This window comes from Etheostoma cragini, chromosome 13, assembly GCF_013103735.1.
Source record: "Etheostoma cragini isolate CJK2018 chromosome 13, CSU_Ecrag_1.0, whole genome shotgun sequence".
Classification (NCBI taxonomy): Eukaryota; Metazoa; Chordata; class Actinopteri; order Perciformes; family Percidae; genus Etheostoma; species Etheostoma cragini.
In genome coordinates this window covers 856,787-871,238 of record NC_048419.1, presented here as the reverse complement: position 1 = coordinate 871,238, position 14,452 = coordinate 856,787, and the positions used below count along the sequence as shown (strand labels likewise).

Here is a 14,452-nt window from a genome sequence, read left to right as displayed (position 1 = left end):
TAACTCTTTGTATAATCATTCGTTGGGTAGGTATTCTTTTTTTTTTTTTTAAATACTGTAGACTACCAGAATCCTTACAAATTAATACCTTTAAAGTTTTAGTGAGCAACTTTGTGATATTAATGAACAACCGTTACATTCAAGCCATTGCCTAATGAGTTGCTACAATGCTAATTAGGACTATTAGCTCCACACAACTCTCTCCGGATCTCTCAGTATGACTATGTTCAGAAGTCCGCTGGCTTTCCCACGCAGAAACTAAAAAAGATGACCCATTCTGAAGAGTCCATCTTGTTTTTTTAATCCTCCGTGTCCTGCTTGGCTACTAGCAACTGCGTTGCAAAGGGGTAAGGGTGCGTTTGTGATCACGGAAGGCTTGTGTCATGTAGATGCGCAGACAGTGTTGTTGTCATTACTTAGAATTCCTCATGGGCCGACAGAAACTACGCGCTATAGCTTTAAACCGTGTGACACAGCACAGTGTTTCCATTTCAGCTCAGTGTGTGAGTCTTTACTGCGTATTGACGTTATTTACTGTCGCGTTTCTCTACACGCACACACGCACACATACACACCCACCCACACACACCTGGTGCACACCATGTTGAGTTGTAGCATTTTTTTAAATCGGCTTTTACCATCTTCATTAAAACCTTACAAGTTTTTTTATAACGTGTGTGTGTGTGTGTGTGTGTGTGTGTGTGTGTGTGTGTGTGTGTGTGTGTGTGTGTGTGTGTGTGTGTGTGTGTGTGTGTGTGTGTGTGTGTGTGTGTGTGTGTGTGTGTGTGTGTGTGTGTGTGTGTGTGTGTGTGTGTGTGTGTGAGAAGCACTGATCAACCCCACCTTAGTGTCTCAATGTTACAGCGGGAATCAACTGCTTTCCCAACAATATGACTAAGGGAACAGTGAAGTGTTCCCGCCATTTCCAGCCCTTCATTTTGAAATTCCTTTTAAAAAAATGTTCTCATATCAAACATCCCTGCCGATGTTTCAACATTTTTTTTTCTTTGTAAATGTTTATTTTTCCACTCACTTGTGATTATGAATGGGGGGAGAAGCACTGAGGGGAAACATGCGTGTGCTTTTACCGAGGCTTTTCATCAGACCTGTCAGTCCTGACACAGGCTTCATCCTCAGAAATGCTTTTCTTTCTCCAGTAGGGTCAAACAGTCAGACAGGTCAAGTGCAGTAAAACAACTTCATCCATAAATGGTTTTGAACTTTACCATGCAATCCCTTAGTTTTGTATTTGCAAATAAAGTGTAGTAGACACACATTGTCCCAGACATCAAGGGATTACTGAGAGTTTGCTTTATTTACAGTATTTATTTCACTTTTCTAATTATTACATTCTGCATCAACACCTAGTTCCGTGAAAACGTATGTCAAACAATGGTAAAATGTTTCAAAAACTACTCTAGCCATTTGTTTTGAACAAGTGGACAAAATGCCATCAGGATTTTTTGTGTTCCAATAATTACTGCATTCATTTTATAGTGGCAGAGAAATCCTTATTGCATTAGTTCATTTTCTTTAAACCATGATGCATTTCTGGACACATCACTGGTGTTACAGCAGGTTATTTTTCCTTTGGCTGGATCACATACTCACAAAACACACTCCCTGACACTGATCCTGCCTTTACTAGATCTTTTAATATTGAAGTGTGTAGACATTGGTCCAAACAGCATGTTAAGCATCCCTTAATAAAAAAATTGAAAATAAAATATAAAACGTGGCGCTCCTAGAGGCATTGAGTATTAATGATTCTTACATTTGGCCCCTGTAGATGTATTTGTGTAAACAGCGTGTTTTTTTTAAAGATAAATATTGCATCACCAAATTTTCTCATTACTAGCATAGTTTAGCTGACTCCCAGCAAACAAACTGCAGTGAGCTTGAGACACTAATACTGAAACAGAAAAAAGGAAGTCACAAAACAATGTGTTAAGAAGAATTGGGTGTTGCTGGTTAACAAGGGGCAGGGTGCAGCACCTGCTGTAAGTTCCTCTATTACTAATGCTGTGGACAGCTGGACAGGTTGGCATCAAAAGCAGCCCTGGTGTTCACACCACATGTGTGAGAGGAGAGCGCTGACATCACTTAACTGATAATGTAGCGCTTTCCACAGAAACTGCAAAAACAAAGTAAGGACAGTGGGAGAGAGCATCAAACGGGCGGCATGGGAAAGGGGGGATTTTGTCTAAATGATCATCTCAACAATGAAGAGCTAAAAAAACTAATAGTGTGACGCAGGAGGAGCATCGCCAGTTGGTCTCGCATCTCTGCAAGGGCAGATTAGAAGTGACGCTGCTTGCTGCTGTCTCACTACACAGTCTCTCTCTCTTTCTCTCTCTCTCTCTCTCTGACATTATTTCTTTTTCTGTCCTTCTCAACCTAGGCTCCTATTCTTTCTCACGCACTCCGTTCGTCTCCCGCTGTGCATTGCTTTCTCTCTCTTTCTCTCTCTCTGATGATATCTGGCAGCTGGGTGTATGTATGAAATGCGTACTTGTGTGATTGGACAGCATCTGAAGGCAGGTTGCTAGCACCAGCAAGGACCTGCCACGTACGGAAACAATTTTTTTCTCACCAGGGCTTTCACCATTACTCGGAGCTTTTACCATTACTCGGATGTTCTCAGGGTTCCCTCTTTTGCTCAAGGAGATCCCGCAACACCTCTCTGATTTTCACTTCCACTTTTTACACCTCTTTAAGGTGGACATGGAGGCATTCATCTGTTGTGGATTTGTGTCAGAAGTTTTGATTGAAAGCTGAAAATCAATAGTAGTAGGCCAAAGTGGAAACAGACTCCACTGGGACTGGATTGAAGAAGCTCTGGTATCGTTGGATCGTTAAACCTTAAACCTTAAAGATGTGACCCCCCATCAACCCTACGTCCCTCCAAACACACAAGCTCAGACTCTCTCCCCCACACACACACACACACACACACACACACACACACACACCCTCCATCCTGTGGCGGCGGAGCTGGATTAAGATGCTGACTTTGTCCCCTCTGCTCAAGTCACAGAGGTTTGTAGGTGCCAGCAGTTTGACTTAAACCCAGTGGTATTTCTCCCAGCCTGCACGTGCCAACTTCCTGCCACAAGTGCACGTGATACACAGCAGCAGAGCACTCTCTTTTTTTCTCATTCATTCAACAGAGCTATTCAAGAATAATGAAGTCATGCTTTTTTCTAACGGCTCCAGACACTGATGTCATGAACATCAGCTTTTTTTCCCCCTCTTAAATCTCTAGCTCAGTGCGAGAGTACTTGGTGTGCTGGAGAGGAATCCTCAGTATCGACACACACCGTCTCAGAGAATCCTGCATGGATCGTATCCATGATTGCTTGTAACTTGATAATTGAGTTATTTCTTGGCTTGTGGTTGTTTTTTTTCATCTGGCACGGAAGGGGTTAACATGCTGTGAATTCTTGATTGCCAACTCCCAGGATTGTATCTCCTGTAACTCAAATCAGGGCCATCTGCGCTGGGCGTATGCCTGCCTTCCCCCCTGGCCTACTGCACTCAAAGGCTCTCTGTGCTGTGGTTTGCCCAGCCCTGTCACATGACTTCTCTGAAAGTGCCCCCTCCCTCCTCCTCCCTCTTTATTTCCAGTAAACCGTTTGAAAGGAGGGGGGTGAGTCAGAGTAAAACCAGCTTCCCTTTAACCACAGCTTGTTAAAGAATTTGTCAACGTGGACTCAGGGGTGCATTTTTGTGTGTGTGTGTCTGTGTGTGTGTGTGTGTGTGTGTGTGTGTGTGTGTCTTCGTCTTCCTTTTTTCTTGAAAGGGGACTATGGCGTCAGAACTCCTTAATCACTCTACTTCCTGTGCCAGAGAGTGCAGGCGCGGACTTGTCAGGAGTTAATGAGATGAACTTTAGCCATCTTCGTGTTGAGGGGCTCGCGGTCCCTTTGGATGTGTGTCTTCTGTGTCAAAGATTTTCATTGACAAAAAAAGACAACACAGAAAGAGGGAGAGAAAAAATGTGCGTGGGTGTTGACTTGTGTATAGGCTATGCATAGATGTTTCCTTGTCTGACACTTTAATTTTCCACATGGAGCACAGTGCCTTGTCGCTGCCTGCTTTTTGTCTTTGTTTGAACTCTGTACCCCATCAGCAACACCAAAGACTACTGAAAAAGTGTTTGCTTTGCCAACGTTTTTCACAATAAAAAGACCAAGAGAACCCTCAACTTTTCAGCAGATCAAAAATAAACATGTTGCATCGTACAATAATGCATTTCAGATTAAAACAGGCAAAGAAAAAAGAAAACTGAAAAAACCCTGACACTTGAAACGGATCCTGTTTACATTTATGGTATATCAAGATAATGTAACATTATTTCTTCCTGTTCATTTGTTTTGGGTTGCTGTATCCAGTTTAAAAAAAAGAGTTTTCTCTTTGGTTTTTTCCAATAACTGTCATCACCTGGCAATCGTAACCCCCGATATTCAAACTATCAGGACAGGACATGCTCTTGTATTTCTAAAGTCATGAGTCATATAAGAGTCATGGTTTTGCCATCTACCGAATAAGAATTTAATCTCATTTTCAATTAATGATGGCCATGCCATAATGCCATTGTTTTGTGATGAACTCCCAGCTATTCCAATTTATCTACATATTTACTGTGTTTTAATCAAAGCTTTTCTTATGTTTGAAATGATGCCCAGATTGCTGCACCATTTTTATATACAATAAACAAAAGTAGCACTTGCTCATGAAGCACACGGCTGTACAAGCTGTAAAGAGTGTGCGACTAAACAGGTAAAATGTGGTTTCTAAGGAGCTTGGGATTTGCTTGTTCAAATGAGGTATTGGTTAATCTGACTGTTAGAAGTACGTATATTTGCACAACAGTTTAAATGAGCGTATTGTTCTCCACAGAGGTCGGCTCCATGCGAGGTGACTGTGCAGACTATGAATAAATCATCTGTGCCGGGCAGCCAAATTTGGAACCAAAACCTCTGCCGTTTTAATGACGCTGCACCCTTGACAAGATCTTACCAAATGTAATTGCTGCTAAACCCAGCCCAGCCCTGGTGGGGTGAGGGGGGGACAGGCAGCCTTTGGCAAGCTGCCTGGCAAAGATGGTGATTTTCCATAAGCCACCAACAACAGAGTTTGGATGTCTGAACCCCAGCCATCCAAGATCTTTCCCAGTCCACAAATGCACAATCGAGATAGAGTCCAAGTACATAGTTCAACTATAGTAAATCACAGTGTCACAAGTTCACACACACCCTTTTACACCCTCCCCTCATCCTCAGGGACCCTTTGTTCACACTGCGGTGATATTTTCATGCTTGCTTTCACCGCATGAGCCAAAAGCTCAAGTAAAGTACCTAATGTAAACAATGCATGTGTCACGATGTCAGAGACTGAATGGGATTCACAGTCGGTCTCCGTGGCAATGATTGGTTCTGCAGGGTTCTGTCCAAACTGCAACAGTTGTCATGTGTCCCTGGTCCAGACAGTGTCCTCAGCGCTTCAGCTGTAAACCAACCATACACATTCCTTCCCTCCCTGTCTCCCACCAGCTGAGCAACTCACACACACATGCACACATTGGGACAGGCTAGAATTAAAACTACAGACTAGTCCAAAGAGAAACCTTTATGATTGGACATCAGTGGAGGCAGAAATTCAAACTGTGAACCAATCAGATTCTGTGTCTCTTTGCTCCCCCCACCACCACCTTATTAGGCGACCTCCCATGTCTCTTAAATTTCCCGTCCACTTGGTTGCACCCCGTAAAGAATGTCAACAGCACTGTACTGGTTTTGTTGACCATATAAGGTATGATCGTGAAGTGCCAGCCCCCTCCCACATCTCTTTTTTCAATTAATATGATGTTTTAGAAACTGAGGCCTACTTTTAGGAAGAAAAATAATTTATTCTTGTCTGTTGATATGATTTTTTTTTCATTGTCACTTGATTTGATATTGTTGTAGGTAAAAAACCTCCAAATTCATTTACAGACCACTAACTATTTGGGTTTCATTCTAAAATGCAATAGATGCAAGTTTTTGGGAAATATTTTGTTCCATGAAAAAGGAAATCTTGTGAAAACATAAATGATTTGGTTGAAGAAGAATAAAAAGTTTTATAAAAGTCTTATGGTGAATGTTAGCTTTAAAACCAACATATTTATATGTTCATAACAGCAGTCAGTGTGAAAGTGTGTATTTTCTCTAAATCTTTTACTATACATACTTTTTTATTATCAAGAATGGCATTTGCAGTTATTCATTAATTACTGAGTTTTTTTACATTAATTACTATTCTACTAACAAATACAAAATAAGTTTGAAGTTTAACATAAACGGCACAAAAAGAAGGCTTTTATTGTGAAACATTACAACTTCTTCATACAGCCAGAATAATATGCAATATAAAAACTATGCACTTGTGTTAAAGTATAGCAGACATACAATTAATTGAAATCATTGAAATAGCTTATTAATTAGCATAGATCTTTGTAAGGATTAATTAAACACACATTTAAGGCTTCTAAAAATACAAAAATGTATTAAATACAGAGGAGTGAGTGCTTATATTTGTCCAATATGACATAAATATAATTACGTTGATATACTGTGAACTTTACAGCATTGCAGGCAGTAATACATCAATTAACTTTGCAAACAAATAATAATTGTAATGCTTTCCCCCAAAAATGCAACAACTTCAAGTTCAGACAAATGTAGAAATAATAACGAATGAAAGCCATTGTGCAGTTTATGGCTGTAAATCTATATTCCCTACTGATCACATTATTAACATTAAGGCATACAACATATAAACTCTTGCTTCATATATTTTGGAAATGGAATCTCCTCAGTATATTTTATAGTTATTGTTGTAAAGGTTTTGATTTCCACCCAGAATTAAACTATTTCTGTGCAAAATACAAATAATTTTATCTAAACAATAGTAATCCTTGAATTTGAATTCAATACTTACCTAGATATTGAAAAACCATCCAGAAATCTGAAAGGTCCTGGATCAAGGGGTTTCCTTTGCATTCCCACTGTGTTCCCAGAACTAGATTAGGTCAAATCCAAACAGATTAAGGCTCCTCTTCCCAGAAAAGGTATATTGCTGGAAAAAATCTCTCATTGCTGTGAAAAGAGGCTTTTGTGGAGCTGTCAAGAAGGATAGGGCCAGACCAGCAGAACAAGCTAGAATGTGTGAGTCACAGGAATGACCTACGTCTGTTCTGTTGTTCACACATTCCCAGTGACAATTGAATTAAATGGTACAATGTTCAATACTGACATGCTAAAACAGGACTTACCACTTTGTTAAAATTAGGAAGCATGTTTAGAGAAGAGCCTCGTGATTCTTTTAGAATATGCGGCAGGTGAATCAGTGTCTTTGAGCTGTGAACTTGAAGATATCTGTGCTGGCAAGACGGTCAGGAATTTAGCAAAGGACTGAAATTTAATTGTGGAACCCACTTTTTTCATTCAAACATTTAAATAAATACATTTTCCCTGTGAGAACTTGTTTATTATTAGATAAGTTAATGTCTCGTTTGATAGAATTAAACACCAGGGAATGAGTTCCTCGTCACTTAGACTTTTCACATTTCGTTTGGGAAATATGGATACATTAGAATTATAACATGCAAATGCACGTGCAAAAATGCACGTGCAAATATTATGAAAAGTGCATCTTTAGGTATATTTGGATCATTAAACTGAAGCATCTGAACTTAGAGAGTTTAGAAACATAGATTTTAAGATTTAGTAAGTGAAAAACACTCCGATATACAATCTATTTAAATATAGATATATATGTATAATATATGTTTTTTTAGGTTGGAAACAGTTTGCACTGCTGGACATCTAATTTCTGAGGATGAAATCATTTGGTTTGTCAGTTTTCTTGCTCAATAATAATATTTTTTGGGAGGGCACGTTTACAGGACGTAGAAATCCTCCTGGAGCAGCTGCTGCTCCTTTTCACTTATTTAAACACAAGCAGAGATAAAAACAAAAAAAAGAAACCAGTTATATACCCATTTTTCGTTTTATTTGGACATCAAGATGTTTTTAGATATAAAATGGAAAGATTTAATGTCAGTACACAGACAATAACCTGTGAATACATTAAAACATTAACATTCGGAGACAATGGAGAAATCCTAAAGGCAGAAATTTGATTATACAATGCTATCCCAAATTAACATCTTTTCATAAATTCTTTGTTTGTTAGAATGTTGCCTTTTAATGAGTTCTAGAGAGCTTATTCAAAATTACTATGAAAACAATAAATACATCTAATCTAATCTAATAAATGTTTAAGTAGCCCAATTATTTATTTGAATCAAAACAAATGTACTTATCTTTACCAAATTTACCAAAAAGGAATTGTTAATAATTTATTATAGGAAATGTCAAATCAATAATAATCAATTTAAACTAATCTGTCAGACATCATCCAGTATTTACAAAACCAGTGTGATATGTGACTGTGAAAAACTCTACAACATTAATTAGGAATATAAATTATTATTATTGGCTGTTTAGTAAAAATGTGTGAAGCAGGTTTGAGATGTGTCCTGTAAATTAAGCGATGGCTATATTAAGCATACAGTATCCATACTCTATGTGATCAGCCTCAGCTAAACATCAGCTAGTCTCTGTAGAAAATGAAATCACACATTTTCTTACTTCTGCTCTTTTTCAGGACTTAGCCGCCCGAGCAAAGGTAGCCGTGCAGAAACTCATCCAGAGGGTCGGATTCTTGGGGATTTTGGCCTGTGCTTCAGTAAGTAACATCACACATACAGTTCTTTATTGTAATAAATATTATTCATTACCCATTATGGGGTCTAACAGTTTAAATCATTTGTTGTCATATATTTCCATGGTTATTAATGTATTGGTGTGTGCATAATTCAAAGGACTGGACTGTCTAGAACTGTTCAACCTAAAAAACAAAATATTGATATTATGAAATGTATATTTGACAAGTATCAGATATTGTATGTGCCCTTCTATAGGTGTGCCCAGGGAATACAGATGTTAGAAATGTCAATATTGTGCTACATTGTTTCGTGCTCTTTCTCTATATGATTAGTTTTGTGTTTTCTTGAGGTGAATTTAAACCATACCAAGTCTAACAATCACGGTTGTTTCCCCCCAGATTCCCAATCCCTTGTTTGACCTGGCAGGAATAACATGTGGACATTTCTTCGTCCCCTTCTGGACTTTTTTTGGTGCAACACTCATTGGGAAAGCAGTCATTAAAATGCACATTCAGGTGAGCTGCAGTTAAATCCTATACATCCATGTAAATAATGCCAGGGCAGATAGTTCCGGTTGAGACTTGTGTACAGTAAAGAAATCTGTCCCTACACTGTGTACGTATCTATTACTCGCCTGCTATCTGTTCTAGAGAAAGAAGGACATTTTTTAGAAATTTTGAGATCCTAATATAATCCTAATATTGATCAGAGGGAGAAGTGGGTTAAATAATGAATCACAGTTGTGCACAGCATCGCTGTACTGTTACACTGGTTGTAAGGAGGCCAGAGTAGGGGAAGTCAACCATTTTGTGATTGCAGCTGCAGCACTCCCAGTATGTCGTACAGTAGGCTGGTCGGACGACAGCAGATTGAGAATTTATGGGAAAGTGAAAGATACATCCTTACCCTTGAATAGGATAGGGCTGTTAGGAGACTTGGCATTACAAACGTTTCTTCTAATCCTGTAAAATCCTTAATTTGTGTCCAGGAATTTGCAGTATGACTGTGATTACTGTCAGGGGCTCAACTCTCTGTTTTTTAAGCAAATGTTTGAATTTGCTTACTGTGTTTCAGAGAGGAAGGGTTAAAAACAAAGCTTATTTTCACAGACGCAGAAAGCATTGTCCTGTACCAAACTAAGAACAAAGGTGGGGGAATGAACCTAGTCAATGCAAGCTAAAGCTGATAAACATTGTCTGTGGGAGGTGATTGTGAAAGAGAGAGATAGGGGGAAGATGGTGGCGGGGGGTTGCGTGCATGGCAGGCACAATCACACACACACTAGCAGATAACACCTAGGGGTCCCAGGGGCCCCCACTGACAGGGGAGTGTCCCCCCCTGTGTCTTGAAAAGAAAGACTTCACCCAGCTCTCTGGCATGTCTGGGGGGCCCCAATCTCTCCTGTAGCTGCTTGGTTCAATTCTCTTCAAGCTCAGGTTCTCCTTCTAATGCAAATGATTCAGTAGTTTACAGTGTGTGAGCAGAAAACAACGCAGGTGACGTTCTCACTCATGGGCCAAGAGGGAACAAGAGGGGATTTTGAGGCGCGTGTGTGTGTGTGTGTGTGTGTGTGTGTGTGTGTGTGTGTGTGTGTGTGTGTGTGTGTGTGTGTGTGTATTGTGGACGTAAAAAACTCAGTGCTTCTAAGCGTGTTTTTGATCTTGGCCTTGTACCTGGGCTTCAGGTTTGTTCTCAGTGGTCTCCAATGAGAGGCTTTTTATTCTGTGCTGCTTTGACCTTTTATGCTCATTAAGCGTCACGTCTGAATGGTTAACACCGCCGCCTTTTGTGACGCGGCAGGTAACTTGGGCATTATGGGTGATGTCATGTCAGGCCTTGCCTTTTGGCTGAGGACAGAAGAGCGTGAGGTGTGGCAGAGGACATGGACTTAGAAATAGCAAAAGAGAAATGAGAGGATTGTTTTTGTTACACTGTTTGACTTTTTAATATGAACGTTGGCAACAGGATGTTCTTACTTCCACATTACTGTCAGCTCACTTGGTGCACCTCATGGTTTTTGATAAGGAGTGTTCCTTTTCTGTAAACTATTGAGAACTGATATAATCCTTCCCCCTTATTATTTGTATGTGTGTGTGTGTGTGTGTGTGTCTGTGTTTGTGTGTGCTTGCGTGCATACGTAGCTCTTATCAGCATTATCAGTTAACTGAAATGAGTGAGGCTGACTATGTCACTGCTAGTTTCCGAGCAGACACATTTATGACGTGTTAGTCAGCTTTCCTGTTTGCTGTCCCTTCCTCCTTGCTTTGTGTGTGATTTCAGATCACTGGTCAGTCCCTTTTCAAGAGATGTAAGCATCACTCTAAAACTTCTTCCTGAAGATGAGTTAATGAGGGATGTTTATTTTCAGCTAATGTCAGTCTTTTTTCTTTTTGTGGGTGTCAATTATAAGTTTTGTTATTTTTGTGACATTGCAAATATTTCGCCTAGGAGTCTATGACGTCCTGAGGCTTCACACCCACAATCACATGAACAAACACATGTATGAGGTGGATGACATGTTACATGAAAACCTTACCATGAACACTTTGACAATTTACTAATCAAAGACTGATTGTGATCTTGTAAATGTGACATTCTGGGTGTGGTGTTGACGTGGCTGTCACATTTAATTTTGTTTACTTATAATGTCATTTATCTTTAACTCTGCTAAGGTGGTCATGTTTGTTTGATTGGTAGCAGGATTACGGAAAAATACTAGCCCGATTTTCACGAAACTTTGTGGAAGGGTGTAGCATAGGCCAAGGAAGAATCCATTACTTTTTAGAGATGATCCAAATCACTTGGTGGATACACAAATCATTTTTCACTTTCAGTAGCATTGCGAGATAGGGAACGGCATTGACAGAGGTCTGAGCTCTTTAAGTATCCTTCAAGCGCCCATTGTTTTTACAACCTACACTTCCATTGTTTTTAGGTTGTCTGGGAAGTTAATGGTGGTCCTCATTGAAAAACTGCTAAAATGTTCCAAAAAAGACCCATTTGCAGCATTTGTACCTTAAAACCTCTGATCAATTTACATAATACTCAATCGAGGTTCATATATGAGACTGATCTGCATGTCAGAAATAATTTAATATATTTATACATTGTATATAAGAAGGGACAATGCACATAAATAAACATGAGCACTTAAGTCCATGATGTAAATGTGCTAGATTTAGCCATACAGGCAATTTTTATTCTGCGGCCCCTTTTTTGATCAGTATCATTTAGCCTGTTGTTGCAAAAGCATCACAAAACTATTCTACTAATCCCAAACTTAAATTCAATAACAATAAAACAACGCCAACTAAATTACATAGGGACCTTTACTACTTTCATCCTAAGCCAAATGGTTCAACAGTTTCACATTAAACTTCTAAAATTTATAATGAGTGAAATATTAAAATCCAAGATTACATTTTTATGCCTCCTTCATCACCAAAAAACGGAAAATTCTAGATGTCTGACTTTCCCCTGTAATTCAGCAGTATATATTTAGTATCTTTGAAAACCTTGGGATCTGGACTAGAATTTTAAATAAGGTTCTGTGGGTTTCAACAATCCTTTTTTGCACAACATGAGTTTGTAATGATGGACTCGCCAAAAGCTCTGTTGGTTTAAGCCTCTCTAATGCCATGTTCAAGGCAGCCTCCATCTTACTGGATCAAACCACATTTTTAGTGGTCAATGCGCGTGTTTGTTTATAAGAATAAAGGAACCCACAACAAATCAGAGGGCAAGAAAAAAAAAACTGGTCAAATATTGGGTGCATGTTTATTCCCCCCTGTTGCAGAACACAGGGCTAACATGAGGCAGAATGGCTGCCAGTCGCCTGTCTGGCCCTGTGACTAAGCAGAATCAGACCGGACAGGAACCGGCCTACAGACCCCCTTTGAAGCTGAAGCAATGATACATATCGTTTGATTCCTCTACTCCTCTATCCATCCATCCATCCTACACAAACACACACACACACACACACACACACGCCCAGCCAGTGTGATATGATGACCTAGTGTACTGTGTTGGTCATGTGTCATAGAGCCTGGGCCTTTTATTTCTTGCCCACCAAGACAAGGGCGTCTTCATGGCTACTTTTAGACCAAACCGCCTTGGTGGTGCAAGGCATGGGCTTGGGCATAATGGGTTTTGTGTGTGTGTGTGTGTGTGTGTGGTGTGTGTTTGAGGGGGAGTTAAGGAATTACTGATCAAACTATGATGCACATGCTGCCTTGTTCTGTACCCCAACAGTGACCTCATGGTTCAGTAACTGACTCGCTCTTTCTCTGTGTGTTTCTTTGTCATACAGAAACTGTTTGTGATCGTCACCTTCAGCAGGCACATAGTGGAGCAGATGGTCTCCCTCATCGGGTGAGTAAGCCTCAACGGGTGTGTGTGTGTGTGTGTGTGTGTGTTCTTGTGTGTGTTTGTATGCCCAGCAAAAGTACCCTATGAGGTGTTTAGCTATCAAATATGAAAGTGTTAATGTAGAACTTGACAGTTGAGGGACCTTTTATGTGGTGAAATCTGCCTCCTCTTTGTGACTCTGGTGAAGGTCAGGTAGAGTCAGAGGTGGTTTTGTATTAAACATGGTGATTTAAGAAGATGTCTAGTTACTTTATCCTTTATCTTGAAAAACTTTGTGCAGGCCTTGAAACAGAGGGTTTGTCACATTTTGTTTCCCATTTGGCTCCTTACTCTGCTGTAATAGTCTGCATGGTGATTAATGGCTTGGTTTTTTCCACTGGATGACTATGGGCATGAACATGTTCCAGTTGCTTCACAGGACGGGATGAACTCTTGTCTATCATAGAAACCTCCTCTCCGCTTTATCACTCTGCACTTTTAAGAATCAGCTGTTAACTAACTGATATTATGGAGAGCGCAAGCCGAAAGAGAGGGCCTCTTCTTAGTGCCCATGGATCACTGTGATCTGAACTTTAATGTTTTCAATTAAAATAAGGTCCTTCATGTGTCAGACCTCTCAGGCAGGATGTGCAAATGTGTATTAGCCTTGAACCTTCGGGAGGAAAGAAATAAAAAAGGAGTTTGAGTTACTGGTGAGAGAGATTTGGAAACTGCATCAGTGTAGTGTTGAATATACAAGCAGACACAGGCTGGTTTTGAAGGTATAAAACCAGTAAAACATTTTAAACAAAATGTGAAAATTACACCTACACAAATACACACAAGTACAGTCCCTGGACCTCTTAAAAATAAGGGCTGGATATAAGCTGTTATGGGCGTGGGTGCTGGTGGGTGCCATGATGTCCTTGTATCCTTGTAGAGATGCCAGGCGTTGCAGCTGGAAACTGACCTCGACACACCTGCTGGTGGGAGTGCCGGTTATCACACACACACACAAACACACACACACACACACACACAAAGAATGAATTCAGGCGATGAGATTGCATCAGCCCTCTTCCTTGCCATGATGTTGTCTTTTTGCACTTTTGCAAGACTTTGGTCAGAGAAGGCTACTTAAGAAGCTGCTGTTGCTCTTTTCTCCACATGTATATTTTTATATATAGTACTTGATATTTTTTTCAATGCCACAACTTAAAATATGTTCAGATTGAAAAGTTTTTACAACTGTGTGTGCTTGTGCGTGTGTGTGTGTGTGTGTGTGTGTGTGTGTGTGTGTGTGTGTGTGTGTGTGTGTGTGTGTGTGTG

The 14,452-nt window shown here is 39.9% G+C and overlaps 1 protein-coding gene across 1 annotated transcript in view; it reads left to right on the top strand.

The window, feature by feature from the left end:
- The window catches only part of LOC117955950 (vacuole membrane protein 1-like), a 53,847-nt gene that overhangs the window by 24,044 nt on the left and 15,351 nt on the right, over nucleotides 1–14,452 (top strand). Inside the window, 3 exon segments of the mRNA XM_034890753.1 lie at nucleotides 8,713–8,793; nucleotides 9,172–9,288; nucleotides 13,086–13,147. Of these exon segments, the coding sequence (XP_034746644.1) occupies nucleotides 8,713–8,793; nucleotides 9,172–9,288; nucleotides 13,086–13,147 (260 nt within the window).